The 27,521-nt window shown below is 38.6% G+C and overlaps 2 protein-coding genes across 2 annotated transcripts; one reads left to right on the forward strand and one right to left on the reverse strand.

The window, feature by feature from the left end:
- Nucleotides 1–1,886: 1,886 nt before the first annotated feature.
- itih2 (inter-alpha-trypsin inhibitor heavy chain 2) lies at nucleotides 1,887–16,490 on the forward strand. Its single transcript, XM_060890142.1, has 20 exons — nucleotides 1,887–2,112; nucleotides 2,205–2,243; nucleotides 3,411–3,449; nucleotides 4,282–4,454; nucleotides 4,890–4,994; nucleotides 5,638–5,800; nucleotides 5,960–6,196; nucleotides 6,502–6,618; nucleotides 7,173–7,341; nucleotides 7,891–8,016; nucleotides 8,149–8,330; nucleotides 8,919–9,104; nucleotides 9,662–9,801; nucleotides 9,888–10,072; nucleotides 11,023–11,160; nucleotides 11,577–11,690; nucleotides 12,571–12,769; nucleotides 12,857–13,029; nucleotides 14,403–14,514; nucleotides 16,001–16,490. Exons 1-20 carry the CDS (start codon nucleotides 2,020–2,022, stop codon nucleotides 16,146–16,148), a joined length of 2,838 nt encoding a protein of 945 aa, XP_060746125.1. The 5' UTR covers nucleotides 1,887–2,019; the 3' UTR covers nucleotides 16,149–16,490.
- kin (Kin17 DNA and RNA binding protein) lies at nucleotides 16,219–27,443 on the reverse strand. The gene is made up of 11 exons (XM_060890143.1): nucleotides 27,010–27,443; nucleotides 26,476–26,570; nucleotides 23,257–23,300; nucleotides 23,033–23,155; nucleotides 22,731–22,915; nucleotides 22,256–22,356; nucleotides 21,337–21,454; nucleotides 20,096–20,215; nucleotides 19,815–19,914; nucleotides 19,508–19,608; nucleotides 16,219–16,766 (listed from the first exon to the last, which is right to left on the reverse strand). The coding sequence occupies exons 1-11, from the start codon at nucleotides 27,121–27,123 to the stop codon at nucleotides 16,704–16,706; spliced, it is 1,164 nt and encodes a 387-aa protein (XP_060746126.1). The 5' UTR covers nucleotides 27,124–27,443; the 3' UTR covers nucleotides 16,219–16,703.
- Between the last annotated feature and the right edge of the window lie 78 nt (nucleotides 27,444–27,521).

Genomic DNA, 27,521 nt, shown 5'->3' on the forward strand with positions numbered 1-27,521 from the left:
AATGATTATATTTTTGCAGGTTTGCTAGGAGATAAAAATAATGTTGTGTGATTAGTGATTATTATTTTGTGTCACATTTCATAGCCATCCCAATCATTAAATCTAACATAAAATCACTTGTCCACTCCTTTGCATGCAGTAGGACACATGAAGCTGACACTACAGTGTACCACTCAAAGGGTATTTAACATTTAAGAAGGACTAAACACTTTAAATATACCACATAATAGCAGTGTTAAGGAATCTGGAAATTAAAATGTGAAGGAAATTTCCTCAGATATGTTGCACTTAGGTGAATACTCCCTTTGTGTTGTGTTTTCTAATAGAAAAGAGTTTAAATTGTCACTGAGTCCCACTGTTATTAGTATTAATGCCACCTGGTGGTTGGTCAGGGTAAAACACTCCAGTGTAGCTTCTACAGTATGCTTATGCTCATCCTTTAGCAAAGTGATTGCCCCTTGTTATTTTCATACATTTTCCCTCAACCCTGACCAGTTTCACCTTGTTCTTATCAATGTGATGAGCAGTGCTGGATTTTTGCAAGAAATACTATTTTATGTTCATTTTTGGTCTCATCAGTTTGGAAAATCTCTTTCCACATACAGTATTTTGGAAAACATCATAAGGATTAAGTGGATTTCTTTTCCAACACTGGCATTCTTATCATTGCATTATCTGGTGTACTTTCTGCTAATTTTGTTCTGTAAACAGTTTTGGACATCTGAGCTGTGGATATCTCCGGCTCGTTCACAGTTACCCGTCACCACTTGGTTGCTTCTCTGAATATTTACAATTACAGCATTTGGCAGACGCCCTTATCCAGAGAAACTTACATTAAAAGAAATTCACATGGATTGGCTAGCTGCAAGGGATTAACAATGTCTGAGTTACAGACATTACTTTGTTCTGCAAGCTTATTTTGATCACTTAGAGCAGAGATCTTATCAGACAATGTGACTAGTTAGCAACAGAACCTTTGTTTACTAGCTTATCTGCTAATGATAAAACATCAAGCCTTGTGCTATGCCTTAATCTACTAAGAACTGAAAAAGGCTAAGGATTGCTTTTAAGTACAAAAACACACCATGGCAGCCATGAGCATTCAGCAGTCAGTACACTGACGGTACATGTCCATAATCACATGCTTCGTGTCCATTCAGAGGGATATAACTGATTGATTTAGGTCAATGATGAAACGTTTCTATACCGATGGGAGTGGTTTCTTGAATAGCGACTCCGGCCCATCCACAGGACACGAGGCCTGACTGAATGGTTTGATGGGCATGAAAATGTTGTAAATCATATGCCATATCCTTTACACATGTCAGATCTCAGTATAATCTCTAATAACCAGCTTTTTTGTTTACGATTCTCATTAAGTTATCCAGTTGCATTAATACAGTTCCAGCGACTCGTAGAATTTATGTAAAGACTCAGTGAAGGTGTTCGTATGTCACAAATATTTTTTTTTATTGTTTTTTTGTTTCTTTTAATTTCTCACTCCCTTTAAATAGAAATTTGCTGTACATGTTGTGATGCTGTATGTTTTCTTCAATGATGGTAGCTCACGATAAAACAAATAGTATCTAAAACAAGTTCTCATGTTATTTTGGATAGTAATGTACTCATATCACTTTACAAGCAACTGAGTCAATACTACTCACGGTAGTAGACTAAAACATTTAAACAACTGTAAAACACAATTCTAAAATGACTTTTTTTTTTTTTTAAATTAATACTTATTACGTCCATTATGCGTATCAATTAAAGAACTAATCAGTTGTAAACATTCACCTCTCTGCAGCTACACTATTTACACTACACAGGTCAAGTTTCAAAGGTTTCCCCTTCACTTAAAGCACTTTTCTGTGTCATACGCAACCTGACAAATATTGATGAGGCTCAGAGGGCTGGAGTTTGCTGGCTGATAATTTGCCTCGGAGTGTTTGAGAGTGTTTGAGTGTGAATCACTGGCTATTTTGCCTATTGCTGGACAGATTTCTCTTCGGTTTGGCCACCATGAAACTCCCAGCACTGCTGCTGGTTGTCCTGCTCGTCATACAAAGCTTGGCGTTCGAGTTCATTATTGATGGAGAATGGGAAGATGATGTGGTGAGTGTGAGCAGGAGAGACTTTGAGAATTGAGTACTGGCTCTGTTTATGTGACAGACTTTTACATTGTTGTGTTTTCCTTCTTTCTCTAGTCAGATCATGATCATCTTAAAGAAAGTCCAAGATTCAGAGTAAGGTGTTTTTTTTTGTTTGTTTTTGTTTTTGTACTTTCTACTTTATTATTACCGTCTGTACAGTGACAGAAGTGATTTTAGACATATTATATTACAAAATATAAACTATCTCCTCATCAAGTAATGATACTGCAATATTTACATAAGATGAATGTGTTTTATATAGTACAAGAATCATTCCCTGTTATAGATTGTATTACGGAGTTGTTGAGGTGTCATGGCGGTTTTAGTTTAATAAGGCGTGGCCATGAATTAATATATTTACAGGTCACAAACCATTCAAAGTTCATCAAAGCCACAACCTGTAATGTAGTCACGAGATACCAAACTCCTGGCCACAAATTATGTAACTTAAAACAACAATTTTTTGATACCTGGCCTTCAGTGTATTATTTTGCAGGGGAAAAAAGGTCTATTTATTTTGAGCATGCACTGATCTGTGCTAATGGTATATCCATGTTAATATATAAAGAGATTTTCTGGAGTACATTACACCATATGACACCATATTAAGATATCATATATATTAAGATATATCATATATATTAAGATATATATTAAGTGACACCATATTAAGATATCACCTCGGCACCTCCGTCCTATATCGTTATATTCCAAAAGTATTAACTGCTTATAAAGTCTTATCGTGGTCCTGATTATCACTGAAAGATTTCAGTCTTTTTTTAATCAAGTCCAAAAGTATATGCACTACAAATAACTCTTTTTATTCCATCATTTATCGATAGCAAATTCAGCGTCATTTTGTCAGATTGTATTTCCAATAGAAAAGTTATATTAATTATCTTTAATAAGATTAACAAGATACTGTTACAGTAAGTAGCACAAAAGTGTCAGTATTAGTGACGGTTCCATTTGTTTTTAAACACTACATTTTCTGATTATAACCTGAGTATTTAAGTTTTGACAACAGTTTTAAAAGCAGTTCTTGGTAGTGCAGTCAGACTTTTGGACCTGAAGCTTGACAGCAGTGGTCAATATGTTAGTGTTCACAACACAGATGAAGCACTGATTATAGCTGCTAGCAGTAGCTTAATGAGCTCAATATACACTTCAAAATGTCACAGCTTATACCTGTCTGTGCTTGCTTTCCTATTTACAAGGAATATTTTATGAACTTTGGTGTCTTTCGCTTTTTTTTTGTAGAGAAACGTATTGATCAGTGAAGAGGAGGAGGACTTTGAGGTAGCTGTCATTTTGTCGTTTGACCTCGTTTCTATGAATCTCTCTGTACTAATGCACTAATCGATGGCTGTGTTTGCAGAGCACTGAGCATCACAGCGGTTATTGACTTCTGCTCTGTATCTTTGTAAAGATAACATTTTGATCCAGAACCACTTCTTAGCTTTAGTTTTATTGACATGTTATGTTATTTAATTGTGACAAAAGAATTATGATTATTTATTGGGTATGATGGGTGAGGTATAAGTTGGCTGTATAAGTTATACAGGCTGACTGGTATGACTTTACCAGTGCCTACACTGATCGAGTTGAATTCGATTCGATTTGAATAGCTTCGAAAAGCATGTTGAAGCACTTACATTACATTAAACTCATGACCTGCCATTTTGTGCAGAAGATATCAAGTGATTATATCCTAAGATTATTATGTCTATTTCTGAGACAATGAATTATTGACTATTATTAAGCTTTTCATTGTCTTGTTTATTAGCAGGTAATTTAGCTTTATTTCTAGAAATAAATACTTGAAATAATCACTTAAAAGTAATTAATTAATCACATTTATATTTAAATAAAAAAATGAAAAAATAATACATTAAAATTATCTACCAATAAAATTAGTTCATCTAAGAAAGAGAAATATTGGTTACATTTTTCTAAATTTAAAATTTGTTTTTAAAAATGTAACTTTTTTTTTTTTTCTTTTCAGAATGAGTCTATGTGATATATTTTATGGCTATTCCACTCAAATGAAGTTTTCTTGAATACCATAAATATAAACTTCTTTTATTTCTTGCACATTTTTATATACTCTGTGTGTCTGTAATGCTTGTAGGCTGTTCGTGGAGATGATATCACGGTTAAGAGCTATATGGTTGAGAGCAGGATCACATCACGGTTTGCTTACACCACTGTTAGGAGCTCGGTGGTGAACTCAGGGCCCAATGCGCAGAGTATCGGCTTCAACGTGCAGATCCCTAAACAAGCCTTTATCAACAACTTCACCATGTAAAATGACTTGCACCACCCACCCACACACACAAGCAGGAAATAAATCTTTTTATACTGTGGATCGAAAAAAAAAACCATGTCCTTCATTACATCAGCTGCTATATCAATTCTACAGCTCTGTGGTATCATTAATTTTCATTAACTCCTGTGACCCTTGGGCAAGTCTAATCTTACACTTCTCACTCTTATAATTACATCCTTTTCATATTATCGTCAATGCAGGTACTGAATAATTCAGTAGATACCTCACATCCTACAACCATATTATTATGATAAATAATGAATGAGCTGTGATATTTAGGGGTTAATCAATTAAAAATTTCCATACATATACTTTACATCTCTCTTGTCCCATATTGTTATATTATTACATTCTAAGATGATGAATGCTAAGATGATAACTATTAAATATTTTTGTTCTGTTGTGGTCAGGAGTGTGAACGGGATCACATTTGTCGGCTCAGTCAAGGAGAAAACCGTTGCTCGTAACCTTTACGCTCAAGCCAAAGCCCGTGGCAAAGCTGCAGGCATAGTCAGGTATTACGCACAATACACCAGGGCTAAAAGTCCTACATGTCCCACTCAGATTAATTTTCTTTCTATTTCTGATTAGTTTTAAACATATTCTTCTTTCACTCCACCCTGTTGTCCATCCTTCAGTACGTTTATTTATCTCTTATTCTGTCTACTTGGACATCTATTGAATTATCTTTAAAATTTAATTCAAAAAATATCCATTCATCTATCTACTGTATCTATCCCTATGTCTTATTCTTCTTCACTCATTACCACATATATATGTATATGTATATTAAATATATGTGTGTATATTGCTCCATTCTGCCATCAATCCTTCTATACACACACCTGTTCATTCATCTATCCATAAAACTCATCCGCATATCTATTCTTTTATCAATCCTGTCATCCATCTATCCATCCCTCTGTCCTTTTTTCTCAGTCACCCACCCATCCATTGATTTATCCATCAAACGTCATACACAAATCCATTCCTCTGTCCATTTTGTTATCCATCAATCCATCTATCCATCAATCCATCCATCTATCCATCCATCTATCCATTGCCACTCACACATGTAAATGTTACATATGCCAAGGATTGATTTGTCCCATCCGTCCATCATCTCTCTCTCTCTCTCTCTCTCTCTCTCTCTCTCAGGACTAACTCTCAGGCCATGGAGACTTTTAAAACAGAGGTCCATGTACCAGCGGGCAGTAAGGTGGAGTTTGAGCTGCACTATCAGGAGATGATGCAGAGGAAACTGGGTTCCTACACACATACTCTGCACATACAGCCAGGTCGCCTTGTGCCACACCTGCAGGTCTCTCTCTCTCTCTCTCTCTCTCTCTCTCTCCCTCTCTCTCTCTCTCTCTCTCTCTCTTTCTCACACACACACACACACACACACACAAACAATGCATATTTTCTGTGCAGTTCTCCATGATATCTATAAATAGTTTTGTAAATGTTGTTTTCTCAGGTTGATGTTTACATATTTGAGCCTAAAGGCATCCAGTTTGTGGAGGCACCAAATACACTGGGTGAGCATTTTAAAGGCCTGACTACTATTACACACACAAAAGAGAAAGCCCATGTGGTGTTTAAACCTAACCTGCAGCAACAGCGCAAGTGTAGCACTTGTACAGAGAGCGCTGTGGATGGCGTATTTACTGTCCGATACGACGTGGATAGGGAAGGCAATACAGGAGAATTGCTGGTAAGGAAAAAAATCATGTCTTTATAAACATTTTGCCTGCATTAATGCATTAATATATGCATTCATATAATATACATGACTTTTAAATCAAAACTGATATGTAAGATTCTGACATTTTTTTAAGATTATATGACAAACTTTGCAATAAAATGTTTACTCATTATTATTATTATTATTATTATTATTATTATTATTATTATTATTATTATTATAAATTTTATTGTTTTATTTATTTATTTTTTAATTATACAAATAAAAACGAAATATATATATAAAATTCTCTGCCTCTGTATTCCCTCTTTCAGGTGTCTGATGGACATTTTATAAATTTTTTTGCGCCGTCTGAACTGTCTTCTCTATCCAAAAACATTGTGTTTGTAATCGATGTGAGCGGCAGCATGTGGGGCCTGAAGATGAAGCAGGTAGGATCACTGGGTTCATAACACGGCACACTTTGTACTTTGATACGTTGACTAGGGATTACAGAATGTGATACGGGAGCCTCCTTGGGATTGGAGTGCAAACTAAATTTGTTAGTAGAGCAAAACTAAGGCCATCTTTTGGATAGATAAATCATTCTAGAAAAATACAGAAAATATATATATAGTGTTAAGGTGTTGTACAACTGATTGGAGGGTCATGAGCAAGGCCTTTATCCCTCAGTTACTCAGTTGTATAAATTGAAATGAAAAAAAAAAATTTAAGTGACAATATTTTATTTCACAGAAACTAGACATATTATTACAATGACTGCTATAGGTTTATATGTGTATTAACTAAAGAATCATTATTTACCACATGCTTAACAGCTCCTAAATCACACACTGCTTTTTCATAACGGCGTCATTCACACATCACAGTTAATTGCACATGGTGACATTTGTGTGACAATATCTTGTGTCACAAATTCTCTGTTTAATTGGTCTCTTCCTATGTTTAGTTGATCTTTTTGGTATTTCCTTGAAATTTCTCACAGACAGTGGAGGCCATGAAGACTATCCTGGAAAGCCTGACTATGGATGACTCTTTTAGCATCATTGACTTCAATCACAACGTTCGTTGCTGGAGTGAGGATCTGGTCCCAGGAACCTCTATACAAGTGGAAGAGGCCAAGAAATACATCAATGACATCAAACCAAACGGAGGTGAGAAAGTGAGAATGAAAGCCTTCATTGCCTTTTGCTTATTCTTAGCTTGCTACTAAGCTTGTTCCTCTGAGACAGTGGCGCAAGGACCATGATTTTGCTCATCACCTGACTTCTTGGCTTGTATTTGTAACCATTTTGTAAAAATTAAGATTTTAAGATAGTAAGATTATTCATTTTTTCGATCATTGCTCTAGTTGTTGATTCCTTTAAGAATTGTTTTTTCCTTAAAGAAGGTGAACATCTGTAGCAGGAAAAGTAAAAAATTCAGAAAAAAATTAATTTTAATAAAATAATAAAAGAATAAAATTATAAAATTGTAACAGTTAAACATTATATATATATATATATATATATATATATATATATATATATATATATATATATATATATATATATATTTATTTATTTAAACATAAAAGACAGTAATTTGTAAAGTAATTTTAAGACAGTAATTTGAAGTTAAATGACCAGTAAACAAGGTGCAAGTCAATAAAAGTATCTCAAGTAAATAAGTCATGACATTTCTTTATTTCACATTGACCTCAGGCACCAACATCAATGAGGCTTTGCTGAAAGCAGTGCAGATGCTTGTGAAGGCACAGAATCAGGGCTTGATCGATCAGCGCTCCGTCTCTATGATCATCCTGGTGTCTGATGGAGATCCCACAGTGGGTAAGGATTCTTCACACACACAGCACACTCCTATGTTGTGTGTACAACATACACACATTTAACAGCTTTACAAATGCACTAACAGTTGCATTCTTCTCTCACTTTCTACCTGTTCCATTCTATGCAATGCAGGAGAGATAAAGCTTAGCACAATTCAGAAGAACGTAAAACGTGCCATGCGTCAGGATTTCTCTCTCTTCACTCTTGGCATTGGCTTTGATGTGGATTTCGATTTTCTGGAACGCATTGCCATGGAAAACAGGGGCATGGCCCAGAGGATCTTTGCTAATCATGACGCTTCAGAGCAGCTGAAGGTAACAAGAGCCAGTTTTTTTCATCTGCATAACAGCATGTTATATCTCTATATCTCTGTTAGCACTGTTTTAGCACTCTGTTAGCACTCTGTTATATCTCTGTTAGCAAAGTTTTTATCTTCACTTATATTATAGTTGCTCTAGTTGCAGTAAATGCTACTTTACCAGCCTTTCTTTTTTTTAATCTCTCTTGAAGTTAACAAGACAAAATAAATGCAGATTGTAATGTTGCGATAAACTGGAACGCACAAACTCTTCTATCCTGACTACTCTCTCATGGTGGAAGACATACTATCTGTTACTAAGCACACGATCATATCATTTTCTTTGTTAATCAGCAACCCATTTGATAATCTTTTTTCATTTGAGGTTTATTATTAAACCTTATTTATGCTGGAGCATCTGCCATACAAGTCGCTGATAGGAGCTGTTAATATAGTATTAGCAGTTGCACAATAATATAAACCTATACTTTATATTACAGCTAGAACTAATGTTATGGCCATGTGATTAATAAATCCACTCCTTCTTATTCGAGACTTCAGCCACAGTGTTATTTAATTATATGTTTTGTCTGACTGTCTGTAGACGTTCTACAGCCAGGTGTCATCACCTCTCCTGAAGAGGATTACTATCCAGTTCCCCGAGGACTCGGTCACAGACGTCACTCAGAATCAGTTTGACAAGTTCTTCAAAGGCTCAGAGCTGGTCGTTGCTGGCAAACTCAAGCCCAGTGGGTCACCTACATTGCAGAGCTTCACCACTGCCTCTGCTGTGAGCCCCCTTTTGTCTCATAACGAATTTTTTAGCACCAGGGGCCGCTGTAATATTTCAAAACCAGATAATGTTAAACTCCACGTAACACTGGAAAGATAGTGGAAGAATTAATGTATGTGGTCAGAGAAACTGAGAATATTGTTTATAACAGACTTGTTAATAGAGGATCACACACAGTCCTGTAGTCAGTTATCAAAGCAATGCAGAAATATTATTTTCTTTCATTTACAAAACGATGATCAGACCATTTAAACATCTTTTCAGCATACTTAAGCAGCTAACCTGTTGTCCCTGGGAGTAAGATCATTCTTGTGTCTTTTCATTTAAATAATTATGTCATTATTAATATCCTGTGTATTTCTAAACCATGTCGCAAAAAATCGGAACCAAAAAAAACCCTGCTAAACCTTACAAGCTTTCTTCACTTCTGAAATTACATCAGATAATGTTTAAGTTTTAATAATACATGTACAAGTTCCCTGTTTCCAGTATTCTTGGTTCACGTTTCCAGTAAGGTTTGTAGATGTAAAATTGAATATTTCTGTCCCGTCAAGGCCACCATTGACCTAAACATTGAGGCAGAAGCAGACCTCCAGGAACTTGACGCGCTGCTCAGCCAAAATCAGCATTCATTTGCTGGCTTCGCCCGCCAGATGTGGGCCTACATTACTGTCAATCAGCTGATGGCCGAGCGGTGAGATGACAGCAGTGTTAATCATTTTTTGTTTTCTTTGGGAAACACTGAGCCTATTTAGTTAATGTGAATGTCTCTGTGTGCAGCTCTGTGGCACCTTCAGCATCAAAGAAGAGGAAAATCACACAGCGGCTTATTGCCCTGTCCGTGGAGCATCAGTTTGTCACTCCTGTTACTGCTTTACTGGTGGAGAGTGATGACGGACCTGCTGAGAGACTGCTGGCCGACTCGCCCAGGGACCCTAGACATGGCTGCTGCCTTGGCGTTAATAGTATTGATATTATTGTTATTAATAATCATAATCATCCTCATAATCTTTTAACGATGATGATTAGTTTTCCACATGCATATACTGCATGTATACTTCTCATTAACTCTATTTAACATTTTGCATATGAAACAGTACTTTTTAATTTGTATATAATCTTGTGTTTATCAATGTTTGGTAAGTACGCATGCAAATTGTGCTCAGATGTGATTCAGGAACACTTTACAATACAGTTTCACAGCAGCACACAAGAAATCATTGTCCCTTTTCCTCTTTAGTCCATGATTGTCTAAAATAACACAACACTCCGACCCTGTGAACCTCCGAGGAGACCTAAATAACTCATAGAAATGTTTACATTTTAGATACTGAGGTATTGGAATAGAGTTACCTTAGGTACAGGAGCTCTAGATGAAAAGTAAGGTTTTGCTTTTTAGAATGAATATGAGTTATATGAGTTTTATGAATGAATGAAATCAACAAGGGGGCACGGTGGCTTAGTGGTTAGCACGTTTGCCTCACACCTCCAGGGTTGGGGGTTCGATTCCCACCTCCACCTTGTGTGTGTGGAGTTTGCATGTTCTCCCCGTGCCTCGGTAGGTTGATTGGCATCTCTGGAAAATTGTCCGTAGTGTGTGATTGCGTGAGTGAATGAGAGTGTGTGTGTGCCCTGCGATGGGTTGGCACTCCGTCCAGGGTGTATCCTGCCTTGATGCCCGATGACGCCTGAGATAGGCACAGGCTCCCCGTGACCCGAGATAAGCGGTAGAAAATGGATGGATGGATGAAATTAACAATACACAAGGATTAAAAATACACAAGGAACAGTAAAAGAAAAAGTCAGATTAATATAAAAAAATTACCCAACATATTATAGGTTTATGATTTATATGAGCAGTTTAATTTAGGATTTCTCTCTCTGTAACTCTCACCCTCTCTTTCTTCCTCTGTAGGTGTCCCTGTTGTCCATAGGGTAGATAACCAAGTGCTTCTGGAGAGTACTCCTCCTACAGGTATTCCTTCATGGGCAGTCCTTAGTGTAACACCAGGTCCGAGCCAAGTTATAGGAGAGAAGGAGGCAATCACTTCTGGTACGTTTACTTCATGGTGGCTACATGGAATACATGTTAAGGATTCCACCGCTTTAAGAACAGAGATATGGAGAATGCAATCTTTACACTGATCATTGATGTACTCTTGATTATGATCACGTTATGCAAGCCCTGAATTTGGAAGACATGTTTAAACACTTGAGACAAAATCTAATGACACAGTCCCATTAGGATATGATTCTTTAGGATTCAATTCAGGATTTTAATACCTCATTTAAATGTTGCCTATACAGTATGTTTGTTTTGTCTATCTGCTATGTATCTGTTTGTTTTGTCTGTAGCACTAAGTATTCACCATTAAAAAACATTAGAATCTGCAGGGGTTTTTGTCTGGCAGTGTATATACAAATATACAGATCGTTGGTGACAATAAACATGCTGTTTACCTACTGCAGTGGAGAACGACCCTCACTTCATTGTGCATTTGCCCCAAAACAACATGGACATCTGTTTCAACATCGACTCCAAGCCGGGACACATCCTCAACTTAGTGTCCGACCCTGGAACAGGTACCACACTCAAATCTTTAAGTCAGATTCACTAAGTCAACACTACAGGCGAATAGAGTAACTCTTTCTTTGTTGCAATGATTATTTTTCTGTTGGAGAATTCTCAGGAAGTTATGATAATTTAAGCAAATTAGGCTTTGCCTTGTTAATTATGCATCAAATCTAGTCTTTGAATGATGTTAGAATGAATATGTTCAAATGAAAATATCTCTCATCAGACAGTTTGTTTAGATTTTTTTTTTCATTGTTTAACCAAAAAAGTCTATACAATTTGACATAAATCAAAATTCTAAATACGGTAGGAATGAATTTAATATATAACATTTCATCAATGCATAAAATCTAGAAACTGCATTTTCTGGTTCCATATATAGAAAAGGATGTGTGTTTTCACAGTGTGGTTTATAGGGTCTATAAAGGAATTTGACATGACTATTATAATGTTAAATTTCTAATATAATTTTGACATACATCAGGAATCAAGCTTTTCATGGATGATAAGTCATGATGTGCAACTTTAAAGCATTTTTTTATGTTAAGTTTAAGATGTTTGGATAATGCATTTCATCTCTATGGTTACTACAAAAGAAGAAAAAAATCTGAAAAATGCTTGACAAAACAAGTCATCGTAGTTGTTTCAGTCTGTTAGTATCGCCTCATCAGTTCCTCCTTTAAAGTACAATTCTAAACTATACTATGTATATTTCTAAGGAAGTTATTCTGGTAGTCTAAGATGGCTACCTTCTGAAGTCTGGAGTTCTGGATTGAAACAGATTTTGTGTGTATATAATGCATTATTGTTAGCAATCTTGTAGTTGGAGTGTAAAACTAGAAATTACAAGACTACAACTAATACATTTTTATATATCGCTTCATCCAGGGATTGCAATCAATGGCCAGTTGGTGAGTGGAAAGAAAATGAAAAACAACAAACTGAACACATACTTTGGCACCATCTCCATCTATGCCAAAGCAGAGGGGTTGAACATTGTGGTGAGCCCCAGCAGGATCGACCTGATAGAAGGCAAATACAATCATTCGTTTTCCTGGGGAGCCACAGCTAATCTCATCTTAAAGAGGTACTAGAATATTCATTAAAACCACGTTTGAGATCTGCATGTACTCTCTCACTGTCTGAGCATGACCGCTTTCTTTTTGCACATCAGTGCAACTGTTTCCATTGTGAAGGAGAACAAGTTGACTGTGACAGTTGATGGGAAGATCACAGTGATGGTGCTGTTGCATCGTGTATGGAAGAAACATCCATTTAATGTGGATTTTCTGGGATTCTACACACCCAGCACTAACCAGTACTCCTCCCAGGTCCATGGTCTGATCGGTGTGTATGCAGTTTTAAAATAGTTTATTTTGTGTAAGGCAGAAAAATTGAAAAAAATTTTTAATCAACTCTTATGTTCATCATCACCAGTACATTATTCTTATGTTAACAAATATGCTTGTTAACTAAATGTCTGATAGGAAAAATTGCATAAAATTGTTGCTAAATTCTACACCATCAAAGAGAGTGTGATTTGGGTGACAGAAACTATTGGTCACCTACTATTGTATTATTATTTGTGTTAGCATGAAGCAGTATGATGTTGTGAACATGGAGCAATCAGTAACATAATAGTAATAATAATCAGTAATAATAATAATAATAAAATTAGCATCAGCACATGAGAGAATCGAAATAAGGACTTGAGAAAGAAGAAATGCATTGTTTGAGGAATGCATCAGAAAGTGCTATAAACCTTTCTACCAATTTTGCTATATGATCTCAAGGAAAGTGTGAAACATAAAGAAGTAAAACAGAAGGTCATGTATTCAGTGTGGTTCTGTGACCGAGTGAAGGACCATCACACCACGTGGGTCACTCAGGTTGACAAGATTAGCCGTAGAAGGAGCATTTATCTGCTACGTCTCATGAACTCATAAGGTGGGAACTTTTAGTAGTTGGCTAGAAAACAAGTACAAGTGAAAACTCCATTCGTTTTGGAAGGAGGTTTGAGGTGGTCTACTGTATAACCTTTTTTATTTTCTGGTTCAAAAGATGACTCAGCATAGAAGAGTAGCATCGTTAAATCAGAAATAATGGCCAACAAAGTGTCATTATATCATAAAGATTCTGAACGATGACAGGCATTGTCTCAGTTATACAATGTCTACAGAATTCTTGACACGTATGCTTGACATGTCCTATAATCTTACAGTACATGATTGTTTTTCTTATATCGCAATCGCAAAAGCAGTAGCAAAGTGTAAATATGGACCTAAATTGTTATTTATGACCAATGTGGTGGTTACATTCCAAAACGGTTACATAGTGTTTCACAAGCATTAATTGTCCTTAATGTGATTATATTAATTAAATGAACTACATGTATGGTAGAAGTATCCCAACATGAGAAAGTCGCAGGCTCGCTCCAGTCACTTACATTATCTGGATGTAAGAATGAACAAGCAAACAAACAAACAAACAGCAATTCTAATCTTTAATATTACAATCATTTGATTCGTATCTGATTCTGGAGTTCGCTCGAGAAAAAGACAAAAAATGTGCAGCTGAAAATCACTAAACTCAATAAATAAATTCACTTGAACTAAAAGAAGAGTTTTTAACAAGGACATGCACTACCACTTCTTAACGTTTCAAGCTGTGTTTTAAAGCTGTGTCTTTGATAAGCCAATGTTTCACTTTGTGTACAACAGGGCAGTTTTCAAACGAGCCCAGCGTTAAGGTGTATGACCTACACGAAGGAACAGACCCCGAGAAGAAACAGGCCACCATGGAAGTGAAAGGGAACAAGCTCACGGTCACCAGGTAGTACACACCACACCCTCTACTAGGGCTGTAATACAATGCCTCCACATGTACCTGTATCTTTAAATCAGAAGTACAGTATGCACGGCTTAGGTCTTTTTAATATACATACAAACATCATAAAATGAACTAATAATATGGGGAAAAAAAGCTGGGTTCTGTTTCTGGCAGTACCAATAGCACTCCATTTCCTAACTAGTCTGAGTTAGAGCTGTGTGTGGGACTGTTTTTTTTGTTGTTTTTCTCGCTTACAAAGATATTATTTTTTTATATTTATATATTGTCTGAAGTTTCCAAATGAATTCAGTTGGTTCTGTTTGCCAAAATATAAACACAATATCAGCCTAATTAAAACCATGACCCTGACCAGCATAATACTAGTTAGGATGGCTAATTTGGTTAATGTGACCCTCTACCAGAAAACACATTTACATAGCAATAGGAACCGCTCTCACCAAATGTCCACACTTTAAATGTGCCCAGATATATGAAAGTAGTGGACGCCTTACAGCCAAACTAACGTCTGAGATGCAGCATAATTAACCGTAACAATTATTTATCGTTCATAAACTTTATATATAATAATAATTAAATGGACTAATGAATCACAGAATCCAAGGAACACAACATGGACATGATTCCAGTCATTTTAAGTTATCGGTTCAATTAAATTCATCTGCATTAAGAATGACAATGAGTCCACAAAAATGACAATACTTTGTGTATTTTGGTCTTCAGGTCTAAATTCGCTTTTGAATTTGGATTTTGAAAGAAAAAAATCAATGTTTTTATGCATGAGGTTTATGTTCCCTCTCGCAAACTTCGATCAGTTGTAGCGTCCACTCAGCAAATCACGAGGTCCATCTTCAGACTGACCAGACAGCATAATCACTCAGCATCCCCCCCCAAAAAAAACGAAAAAAAAAAAAAACCCAAAAAACTTGCCTCTTCCATGAACATTAAACTAACCCCTAACTTGAGAATAGAAACATCTGCACATACACTATCTCTTACAAATCAACTTTAAGCACCTTGTTCCTCCAGCATTCTGTGTGCTAGAACATATATTGTCCTCGATTTGCTTGCATTTCCTCATTTATAAGGTGTTTTGGATAATAGTATCTGCTAAATAAATAAACCAGTGTAGAAAGGACATTATTTACATTATGTCCTGTCCGGTGTTACAGAAATGCTAGATTCTTTCTGAGTCTACAAGATTTATTCTGTTTCTATATTTCTGTAAAGCTGCTTCAAGACAATATCAATTATCAAATGTCAAAAGGCTAATAATTGAATTAAATGAATAAACGTAATTGAATTGAAGTCAATTAAGGGAAACTTACGGTATTAGGTCCGTTTACATTTTACACAGATTAAAGTGTTGTGATCTCTGATACTTTATTATTATACAATATGACCCCAGTGCAATACAACTGATGCAGGATTTTTTCTAAATGCACCAATCTTTTATATGTGTGTATAACAGGGGCAGGCAAAAGGACTACCGGAGGGATAGGAAGCAAGGCACGGATGTGTATTGCTGGTTCATCCATAACAGCGGGAAAGGCTTCATAGATGGCCATTATACCCACTATATCGTCCCCGACCTGGACAGCTTCCTCCCCCCTGTTTGAGTGTGTACAAGCGTGTAAGCACAAGAAGACTGATCAGGGTCGGTACAAATCAGATTTTAAACGAGAGAAGTTGTATAAGAAAATGTATTTTTGAAATTATAAAAGAAAACTGTATAGAAGAAACAAAACTTTGCAGCAACGACAGGTGCTTTACATACATACGTACAAATTCCATGAGAAACATAATGTGACATTGTTCAGTGTAAATTAATCATGCTTCCTCTGTGTAAGTCTCAATGGGAATCCATTCTGATATATTCTTATAATCTTATAATCTTATAATCAAGTACTCTTATTACAGACAATCCTGATATTACCTAATAAAATCAAAGAAAAATAAAACATGGGTGTTTAAGGCTGTTTTTTCCCCCAGTTGGTTTCAGTACAGAGTCCAGTTCATGTGTTCAGTGAAGACAGCTGCAGAAATGTGCGTGTGTGTGTGTGTGTGTGTGTGTGCGCACGAGTGTCCCTGTTAAATGCTCTGACACAGTAGAGGGATTCAGGGAAAATGATTGAGACACAGAATTGGGAGGGAAAAAATAATAATAAAAAAAATCACGCCTGCTTGGAGAAGTCTTCATATGGAATCCCCTCGACTCTCTTTCCCTTCATAGCGCCCTGTGACGAACACAATAAAAGTGCAAATTGATTAGCTTACACCTGCTTGTTAACATAGATTAAAGTTGTTATATACACTCCTAGACAAAATCTTAAGACCAGGGAAAATATTACAAGTATTCACACTTCACACTGATGGATCATAACCAGGTTGTAAGAACCTTTCTTCAAAATGCCAAAAGAAGAAACAAGAGCAAAAGACAAAGAGTTTAAGACCATAGCCTTTAAAAGTTAAAATCTGTGTAAATATATGACTTTAAATGTCAATGACCTTCAGACAGTCACACGGTCATGATTGTCCTGATGGAAAAAGAAAAAGGCTTTCTGCTTTTCAACAAGGCAGGATTGTTGAGCTGCACAAGCAAGGGCTCTCGCAATGTACTATTGCTGCCAAGGTTGGACACAGTAAGACAGTCATTTTAAATTTCTTAAAAGATTTTGAGAGTTATAGGACAAAAATAATCAAGTGGTAAACCCAAAAAAATTTCCCCTGCACTCAGCCGGAGGATCCGACGAGCTGTCCGTGAAGACACAAGCTGATCCACAACACAAAGAAAAAAAAATGACATTAAAAAATGTAACCTCAAATGGTAATGATAACTTCCAACGATACTGGCATGACAACGATACCCCACTGGAGATGTTTTCTACCCAGCACAGTGGAGGAGGCTCCATCATGATCTTGGTGCATTTTTCCTTCAACTGGAAAATGGAGCTTCAGGTTGTGCAGAGGGTCAAACGGCGGCTGGTTACGTGGACATGTTGCGGCAGGCCTCCCTCTTGACTGACGGCCCTCGTCTGTGTGGTAATGACTGGGTCTTTCAACAGGACAACGCTGCAATTCACAACCGTCCGCCTGACGAAGGACTTCTTCCAGGACAAGAACGTTGCACTTCTCCACCATCCTGCATATTCCTCTGATCTAAATCCCCTTGAGAATGTTTGGGATGGATGGCAAGGGAAGTTTACAAAAATCTTCACCACATAGAGCAACGTTCTCACCAGCCACCAGGAGTTGCATCAAGCATGCCGAAACTAGGGATGCACTGATCCGATATTTTAGATCGGTATCGACGCCGATCCAAGCATTTCGAGTGGATCAGGTATCGGTGGTGCGTGACCGATCCAAATCCGATACCCGTGGTCATGGGCGTCGGAACCATTATATGTGGGTGGGACAGGACACGCCCACTTTTTATTTGCTTCCGACGCCCATGCCTGTGGTGGTTGAATAATGAACAGCAAACATCATAGACTATTGCTTAAACTTATAAGAAAAATACACTTATATATTAAATTGCATGAATGAAAATAAATAATAAATTTTATAGGAAACATGTTGCACAACCGCCTGCGACAGACAAGCAAGTTTAGCAGGCGCCTTCTCCATTTACCTCAGCGCGTTAAACATGTCGCTCATTTGGGTGCAAGGTTTACTGTTTAATGCACTTTGCATTGTGTTTCAAGAGTTTCTAATTTAAGATTCACTTTAAAATATTGCCTTTTCTTCAGAAAATAATTGAATTTAATAATTGCAGTATATATGGTTTAGATTGTTATACCACTAACTGTTAAAAGTACTGTTTGTTACTGCATTAATACTTTTTTTTAAGGTTTCTTGTGTTTTCATTTTTCATAAAGTAATGGGCATTTTTGTATTTCTTTGCCAGAAACAAATAAATCTTAATAACTAACCGAGTTGTTTACATTCTTTAGTTTTAAAGGTAGAAAAGAACACAGATATCGGATCGGTATCGGCCGATACTGGCAAACTCTGGTATCGGAATCAGATCGGAAGAGAAAAAGTGGTATCGGTGCATCCCTAGACGAAACCAGTGTTTAAAGTTATCACCAAGAACGGTTGGGCTACTCACTACAACCTGGTTATGATCCACCAGCGCAAAATGCAAATACTTGGAATGTTTCCCTCAGTCTTAAGATTTTGTTCAGGAGTGTATAAATTCAATCCTGTAAAAATTTAATAACATTTTGGTTTCACACATTTTTTCTCTTGAAGCTCAGATGAAGTCAGTGGGCCAAGTTGTGAAATGTTTACTTATAGAGATATAATTCTGAAGCTTTGAGGTTAAAGGAGCTAATTAAGAGAAGCCTCAAGCAATTAGGTTAATACGGTAATACGGTACATGATTAAATCATCACAACTGGTCTTAAATCTCAAAACGACATGTGAATATGTGGTTTCTGACACCGTGGGCACGATATACCACGATATATCAATATTCATCCATCCATCCATCCATCCATCCATCCAGAGGGTCACAGGAACCTTAAGTCTATACCAGGGGACTCAGGGCTTAAAGGCAGGGTACACACTATATGGAGTGCCAACTCACACACACACTATGGACAATTTAGAGACACCAGGCATGAATAAACGCCTTCAACGGCTCGACAAGCAAACACCTGACTGCCATATACAGGGAAACTTTTATTCTTCTAACATTTCACAATATTTTCAGAACAAAACAGAACAGAATAATGAGCGGTGTTCTGATTTCAGCATAAGCTTCCTTCACTCGCTGTGTTTCTATAAGCTTTATGCTTCCCATTTACTCCTTAACCTCTAAGCTCCATTTCAAAAGGAAAGAAGCAATCCTCACACACAGAGGACGTCTTGGCTGATCGACTTGGCTCGTTTGCTTCACGGGAGATGTGTGAACTTAGAAATGGTTTGTAAAACTAAATGGTGCATTAACACCGTCAGAAAGTTTATACCTTACCGAATCTATTGTGAGTTGAGCAGAGAAATTCTTTTCATTGATGCCTTCTAAGATGGCTTCCATGCCCCGATACGGTCCATTCACTATCACAACTCGCTTACCTGTGAGAGAGTGAGAGAGAGATAGACAGATTATTAACCATGCTATACTGAATAGAGGCAGATGTTATATAGCTTGCATTTTAATGCATTCATTTTATTCTTTGGGAGTTTGTGAGCCACAATCAAATCCAAGCACTAGCTTTTTCTTCCCGAAATGAAATCATATCTTCTCTATATCTTCTCTCTATAGATGGGTGTTTTGTTACCAGGTGCTGGGATCACTGTCTCCAAGTGGCTTTGGTCCAGTTTGAGTTTGTCTCCTGAGTCAATCAGCTTTACTATAGCTGTGTATTTGTCCTGTACCTCCTGTAAACACACACAGACATTTCTCTCAAACATTTGTTTACACTATATATATATATATATATATATATATATATATATATATATATATATATATATATATATATATATATATATATATATATATATACACATATATACACACACACACATATATATACACACACACTTTTGGCTGACTGACCCTGATGACTGCTTTCTTCTTGTAATACTTCTCTCCCAGCCTCTTAGTGATGATCTTCACCACTATGTCTGGCCGAATCCAATTGTCCGACCTCACGGATTTCTTCTTCTTCTCTTCCATCTAGAATGATTAGAATAACACAAAGTCTCCATTAGGAGTGTGCGTCTCCTTCTGAGGCCGTATAATCTTCATATTAAAGGCAGGGTCTCCATTGTTTGAGAAATGCTTCAGAAAACTGAATCGGGATGACTAACAAAACAAAAATCAAAACAAAGGTGTAGCCAATGAGCAGAAAGGGGCGGGGCTTGTCAATATGTGGCGGAGAGAGTGTTCAGTGCGCATGTGTGACATTAGCAGAAAGCGGTTTTAACATTGACATGGAGGATAAAAACAAAGAAAGAAAGCGAAGAAAGGTTTACGATAAGGCAAGAAGTAGGACGTGTTAATATAGGATCAGCTTTCTAGCACTGGAGAGAACTGAAGGAGCAGGAAGTTGGCGCATATTCACAGATTGCAGTTTCCTGAGTCAATAACTCCTGAACTAAACACTGTTACTACACAAATAACACCTCTTTTCTATCGTAGTAATGTAGAGAAACAGCTACAACTGCGTTTTGTGTAAATTCAACTTTACTTAAATTCAACTTTACAACTTTACTTAAGATGCCGAGGCGCTTTTTTTCCTTCTCGATAGGTGAGTAACGTTGGTTTTGCTTTGTTTCACAGAACTAATATATGCCTTTGTCCTTTGCATGATTATGCTCGTGTGTCATTTTTGCTTGTTTGTTTATCTGCAATCGTATTGTTCTTCCCTTCAGTTATGATAAAGACACATTTCTTTCCATTAGTTGCCTGGGTTACGTATGTGTGTGTGGGCGGAGCTATCGATACAGGGGTGGGACCCATTTGGGTTAGGGGCGACATTGGCTTTCAAACAACAGAGACCCTACCTTTAATGTAATAAGGCTCTATTTAAAGCATGCTTCATCATGTTGAAGCAAAAATAAAATATCAAATAAATGTCCCGTACAAAATAAAGGGTGTGTAAATGATAGTATATTGTATATCCTGTGAATTGCGTTGGCTTTTATTGCATCAGTCACCAAGACGAAGTCCTGATTGGTATAAATGTCCCATGTTAGCAATGATTTAATCTCCATAAAAGCAATGAAAAGCTAGACAGGGGATAAAATGAACAATATATTGATTAAGAAAAGAGCAGCTATGCTTTACAGCTATACCTCCATGATCTCATCGAGTGCCGATTTCTTTCTCTTCTCCCTGGAGTCGGCGGTATGAGAATCGTCTTTTCTCTTAGCAGATGCTGCTATTTTAAGGGCATTGGGAGCCAGAGATGTGCTGCGAAACAGAAAGAGGTAGAAAGGTAATGGAAACCCTACACTGTAGTCATCTTACACAAACGCACATCTTTGCATACAGTTCTAATACCCCTTTACCACCAAAAAGAACCAGGTGCTGGTTCAGAGCTAGCACTGGTGCTGGTTCAAAGTTGGTTCCACTGGCGAACCTTCTAAGAACCGGTTTGTCTTTCCACCGGCTAAAGAGCCATCACACAGAGCCGAGTCTGACGTCACTGTATACGTGTCACGTGTCCCACCAACTTTAGCGCAGCAGCGGCAAACACAAACACATCAACAATGGTGGCTGTTGCTTTACTGTTAATGCTCATGGCTTTGTGAACCTACATTAACACCCAAATGCGGCGAATCCAACGTGTACGTGCAGCTCCATGTAATCTGTATAAACGGAGGTTGTAATCGAGAAAGTACATAACGTTATTTTATCATTAACACAGAAAAAAGTTTAGCCTTAGCATGTAGCTACTTACTATCGTGTGCTGATAATGTATCATATCGCGGTAAAGTAAAAGTGTATTAAACATTAGTATACTTAAGGTACATTATCAAATGCGCTAACAGTAGCCCCGCCCCCAGCCCCTGACACAAGCGGTTCTTAAGTCTAGACCAGCGGCGTTTTGGTGCTACTTAAGAACCACTTTTCCTGGTTCAGACCCGGTGCTTTGGCTGTCGAAAAAGAAAGAACTGGTTAGAAAATTAGTCTCTGGCTCCGAACCAGCACTCGAACTGCCTCGGTGGAAAAGGGGCATATGTGGAGTAATGTGACTGTGACTAAATGTACCTTGCTTTCGCTGGGCCTACGGAGGAGCAGCCAGCAGCCAAGTTGAAGGCAACTTTCTCTTCCTCGTTCTCCCTCTTTAGCTCTGTAAACACAGGCTCCTCCTGTTCAAAAAACAAGTTAATGCAAGTTAAAACAAAGAACGGTAGATATAATAACTAAAGGCAGTGCTTTCTTTCTCAGTCTCTCTCCATCAGGTATTTACAGCCTATTTACTTTTATCTTTGGTGAAGCTAAAAGGGCAAAATATGAACAACAAAGCATGAACAACAAACCTGGGATGTTAATGGAATGGACTGATTTACATGACTACTGTAAATAAACGATTGTTGTAAAAAAAAGCTTTTAACAAAGTGTCTTTCATTGTCTCTCTCTCTCTCTCTCCCTCTCTTTCTATCCCACTCTGTTTATCGCTCTCTGTCCAGCTGTGTCTATCTTTCCCATTCTCTCATTGTCTCCCTCGCTCTCAAACACAAACCTCTGCCTCCTTGCCCTCTTTGCCTCGCCGCACTTGTTCTTCGATAAACTTGGCACTGCGCTCTTCATCATCCAGGTCCTGCTTCTTCTTCTTCTCCTGCTCTTCCTGTTTGCGGATTGTTTCCGGGTCACGGTCGATGTACTGAATGTACCAGCCTTTGGGAGTCTCGTCCACTTTACAAAAACCTACACACACACGCGCGCAAGCACAAATAAAATGACCACTCCAAAATGATTAAATCAGTCCTAGTCTTATAAAAATCACAGAATTCTGGAGGGTATGAAGCTCAGATCAGTGTTTACCTTCTCTCCCCAGCCATTTGGTGAAATCGGTTAGAGTCTCCCACTGAGTGGAGTTCATGTGAACGTGTTCCCGGTTACTGATGTACTCATTATAGATGATGTTATTGTGAACTCGTTTTGTTCCTTCAGGAAGGAAAACAGACACATGCGCATTATATAATGAACAAATGCTATGAAGTGGAAAGACTATATTCTATTTTTGACTATTTTAAGTGTAATCATACCAAAACGTCTTCGCAGAAGCTCCAAAAAGTCCGACTTGAACTCACTGTGATGAAGAAACACAGAGAAAATGTTAGGTACATTTTCTAAACTAGAACCAACATGACGTAATGTTCTTCAGCTATGTTCACACATACGGCAATACAGTAATACCTCGTGCATTCGCAAAGTTTTCATTAAACCTGAATCATTTGCGTTTTTTTTCACAAATCGGCAAAATTCTCAAAAAACCCTGCAGAAGTGTTTGTTTTATTTCTGAAGCAATTTAGAAGTGTAAAATCAGTGAGAAAATTTTTGTTAATGAAAATTCTACTCTAATTCGAGACATACAAGAAATTCGCTTTCCTATGGAAACGTTCCTTTTTATGTAAAGTACTGTACTGATGCGATACCCATTCACAAAGTTTGTTCCCAGTTAAATAATTTTTAGAAAATACTTACTCTTTTCTAATAGTAAATGTTAACGTAAATTCAACACAAAAATTAGAAAATTTTCTGCTAGTGTCCATAGAGAATGGAAACTGTCTCGGGTATGGGTGATGATGTAGGCTCCATGACGACATGCTATTGGCTGAAAGAGTTGGAAGTAGCCAATCACACAGCAGGGTTCCATCTTTCCAGACTAGAGACCTAGCTTTCAGAACAGGGGACAGGGTGGCCCTAAGAACAGCAAAGGCAAACTGCCCCGAGTTATCAGAGAAGCAAAGCATGCACATGCCCAGACAATCCACAGCCACTTCCAGGACAGCGGAGACACTCGGCGCATGTGGCAGGGCATATAGGTGATCACGAACAGCTTCATCTGCCTGTGAGTGATCCTCCCTCCCAGTTGTGCTAAATTACTTTTACTCTCGATTTGAGGTGCAGAACAACGTAGCGGCAAGGAAGACCATCCCTCCCCCCATCGATCAGGTACTCTGTCTATCCACGGCCAACGTGAGGAGAACTCTATGCAGAATTAACCCACAGAAGGCTGCTGGACCAGACAACATTCCTGATGCTCAGGGAATGTGCAGAACAGCTAGTGGATGTCTTCACTGATATCAACATTTCCCTGAGCAGCGCCGTTGTTCCTATGTGCCTCAAAACAGCCACCATCGTCCCTGTCCCAAAGAAGTCTACAGTGTCTTGCCTCAATGACTATCATCCCATAGCACTCACACCCTTTGTAACGAAGTGCTTCAAGAAGCTCGTCATGAGGCACATCAAGACAGTTATCACCCTCACTGGACCCCCTACAGTTCACCTATCGTCTAAACAACCTCTCTCTGAATGAGGAAAGCACAAAGCGACCACTATCCGCTGAACAACGAAGGATCACTTTCTTGGTGTTCATTTAGCGAGAACTTCACCTGGTCACTCAACACCAGCTCCATCACCAAAAAAATCTACTTCCCATTCTGACTCCTTTTTACAAAGGGACCATTGAGAGCATTCTGAGCAGCTGCATCGCTGTCTGGTTTGGGAACTGCACAAGACCCTGCAGCGGATAGTGAGGACAGCTGAGAAGATCGCTGGACTCTCTTTTCCCTTAATCATGGGCATTTACACCACACGCTGCATCCGTAAAGCCAACAGCATTGTGGATGACCCCACGCACCCCTCACACAGACTCTTCACCCCACGCACCCCTCACACAGACTCTTCACCCCACGCACCCCTCACACAGACTCTTCACCCCACGCACCCCTCACACAGACTCTTCACCCCACGCACCCCTCACACAGACTCTTCACCCCACGCACCCCTCACACAGACTCTTCACCCCACGCACCCCTCACACAGACTCTTCACCCCACGCACCCCTCACACAGACTCTTCACCCCACACACCCCTCACACAGACTCTTCACCCCACACACCCCTCACACAGACTCTTCACCCCACACACAGACTCTTCACCCCACACACCCCTCACACAGACTCTTCACCCCACGCACCCCTCACACAGACTCTTCACCCCACGCACCCCTCACACAGACTCTTCACCCCACGCACCCCTCACACAGACTCTTCACCCCACGCACCCCTCACACAGACTCTTCACCCCACGCACCCCTCACACAGACTCTTCACCCCACGCACCCCTCACACAGACTCTTCACCCCACGCACCCCTCACACAGACTCTTCACCCCACACACCCCTCACACAGACTCTTCACCCCACACACCCCTCACACAGACTCTTCACCCCACACACAGACTCTTCACCCCACACACCCCTCACACAGACTCTTCACCCCACACACCCCTCACACCCCTCACACAGACTCTTCACCCCACACACACTCTTCACCCTCCTGCCATCTGGAAAAAGGTACTAAAGCATTCGAGCTATCATGACAAGACAGTGTAACAGTTTCTTTCCACAATAACTGAACCGAACCGTACCAAGCACAACACACAACCACTCTAGAAATAAGCAATTTAGGCCACATTCACACTGCAGGTAAAAGTGGCCCAAATCTGATTTTTTTGGGGTCAAGTGACCAGGTCAGACTTCTTCAGGAGTAGTGTGAACACTCAAATCTGGCCCAGATCTGATTTTTTCAAATGTGGCCGCAGTGTGAACAGTCAAGGCGGATTTGATGCGACTTTTACGTCAATCTACATCGACATCCGTCACAATTATGCGCCGGCGAAAACGTGACACAAACGTGACTGGTAACGTGTGTGTTAAGACTGTTATATAAAGTGGTTACGTGAACCAGCTCATAATGTTTGCATTGAATACATCACATTATAGCATTACATGATATGTTTGCTTGCACCAGATGATACAACACTTCCTCCATAACCTCGCTAACTTTTTAGCGCAACGGCGTGCTGCGTGTGACGTCATTGTTATTGTTCGTTTGCGCATGCGGGTCAGTTCGAAACAGCAAACAGTTCACACTGGTATCTGATATAGGCCACATTTTAAAAGGTAATGTGAACAGCCAAACAAAAAAATCAGATCTGAGCAAAATATCCGAATTGAGCATTAAGACTTGAAGTGTGAACGCGGCTTTAGTGTCTCGTACCAAACATTCACGATTCCTCCTGATCCGTGACAGGTTGTGGAACGTAACCTCAGGAATGTTCGAGGTATTACTGTATATCCCTGCCACCAGTAGGCCTTCTTACTACTGGTTGCCATAGTAGGAATTACAGGAATAATAAAGTTTTTTTTTCTTTTTAATATTTACAAGTTTTCTAACTTTAAAAAGAAATGTACTCACGAGGAAAAGAAGTCCATAAACTGGTTGGGATTCTCTGAGGCCAGCAGTAACTGTCGCTGGTGAGACTCCGACATGCAGTGGCATTTAAACCCATTCTGCCACAGAGAGAGAGAGAGAGAGAGAGAGAGAGAGAGAGAGAGAGAGAGAGAGAGAGAGAGAGATTGGGGGGAGAAATAGATAGATAGATAGATAGATAGATAGATAGATATAGACAGAGAGAGAGAGAGAGAGAGAGAGAGAGAGAGAGAGAGAGAGAGAGAGAAATAGATATAGATAGATAAATAGATAGAGAGAGAAAGAGAGAGAGAGAGAAAGATAGATAGATAGATAGATAGATAGATAGAGACAGAGAGAGAGAGAAATAGATAGATAGATAGATAGATAGATAGATAGATAGATAGATAGAGAGAGAAAGAGATAGATAGATAGATAGATAGATAGATAGATAGATAGAGACAGAGTTAATAAATCATATATAAATCATTATAAAGTCCCCACAGTAGCCCACAGTAATGTACAGACATAAACACTTACTTCATCTCTACACTGTTTCTGACACATCTGACAATACCAGCGTAACTTCTGCAGGCCTTTCGCTTTAATCCGGTTACTAATAGCTTTAGGAGACAGGAAGTCCGCTTTCCCCATCTTCTAACGCCAACACAGTCACAGTATAAACAAAAGCCCGTGTTAAAAGCCCGACTCGACCCGAGATGATGTTGATTTGATTTGAAATCCTTCTCGAGTTCTTGGTCTACTGTGTACACCACGTATCCATGCTACAACAGTGTGCGTGTGTGTGCTACGTCACTCTTCTTCTTTGGATTTATTGGCGGGTCGCATACCAACTTTATGGTGCATACCGCCACCACCTGTGCTGGAGTGTGAAGTGATTTCAGTCTAGAAGTATGTCAAAAGATGTCTGTATTCTATTTCTAAGACCACTACGCTTAATGAATTTTAAAACTAACCTTACGATTTTCCCGGATCCAGGTTTTATGGTTACGTCACTCTTTCTTGTGTACCTCTGATGACGCGAGCGCAAC

This window comes from Tachysurus vachellii, chromosome 16 (genome assembly GCF_030014155.1).
Source record: "Tachysurus vachellii isolate PV-2020 chromosome 16, HZAU_Pvac_v1, whole genome shotgun sequence".
In the NCBI taxonomy this organism is placed as follows: domain Eukaryota; kingdom Metazoa; phylum Chordata; class Actinopteri; order Siluriformes; family Bagridae; genus Tachysurus; species Tachysurus vachellii.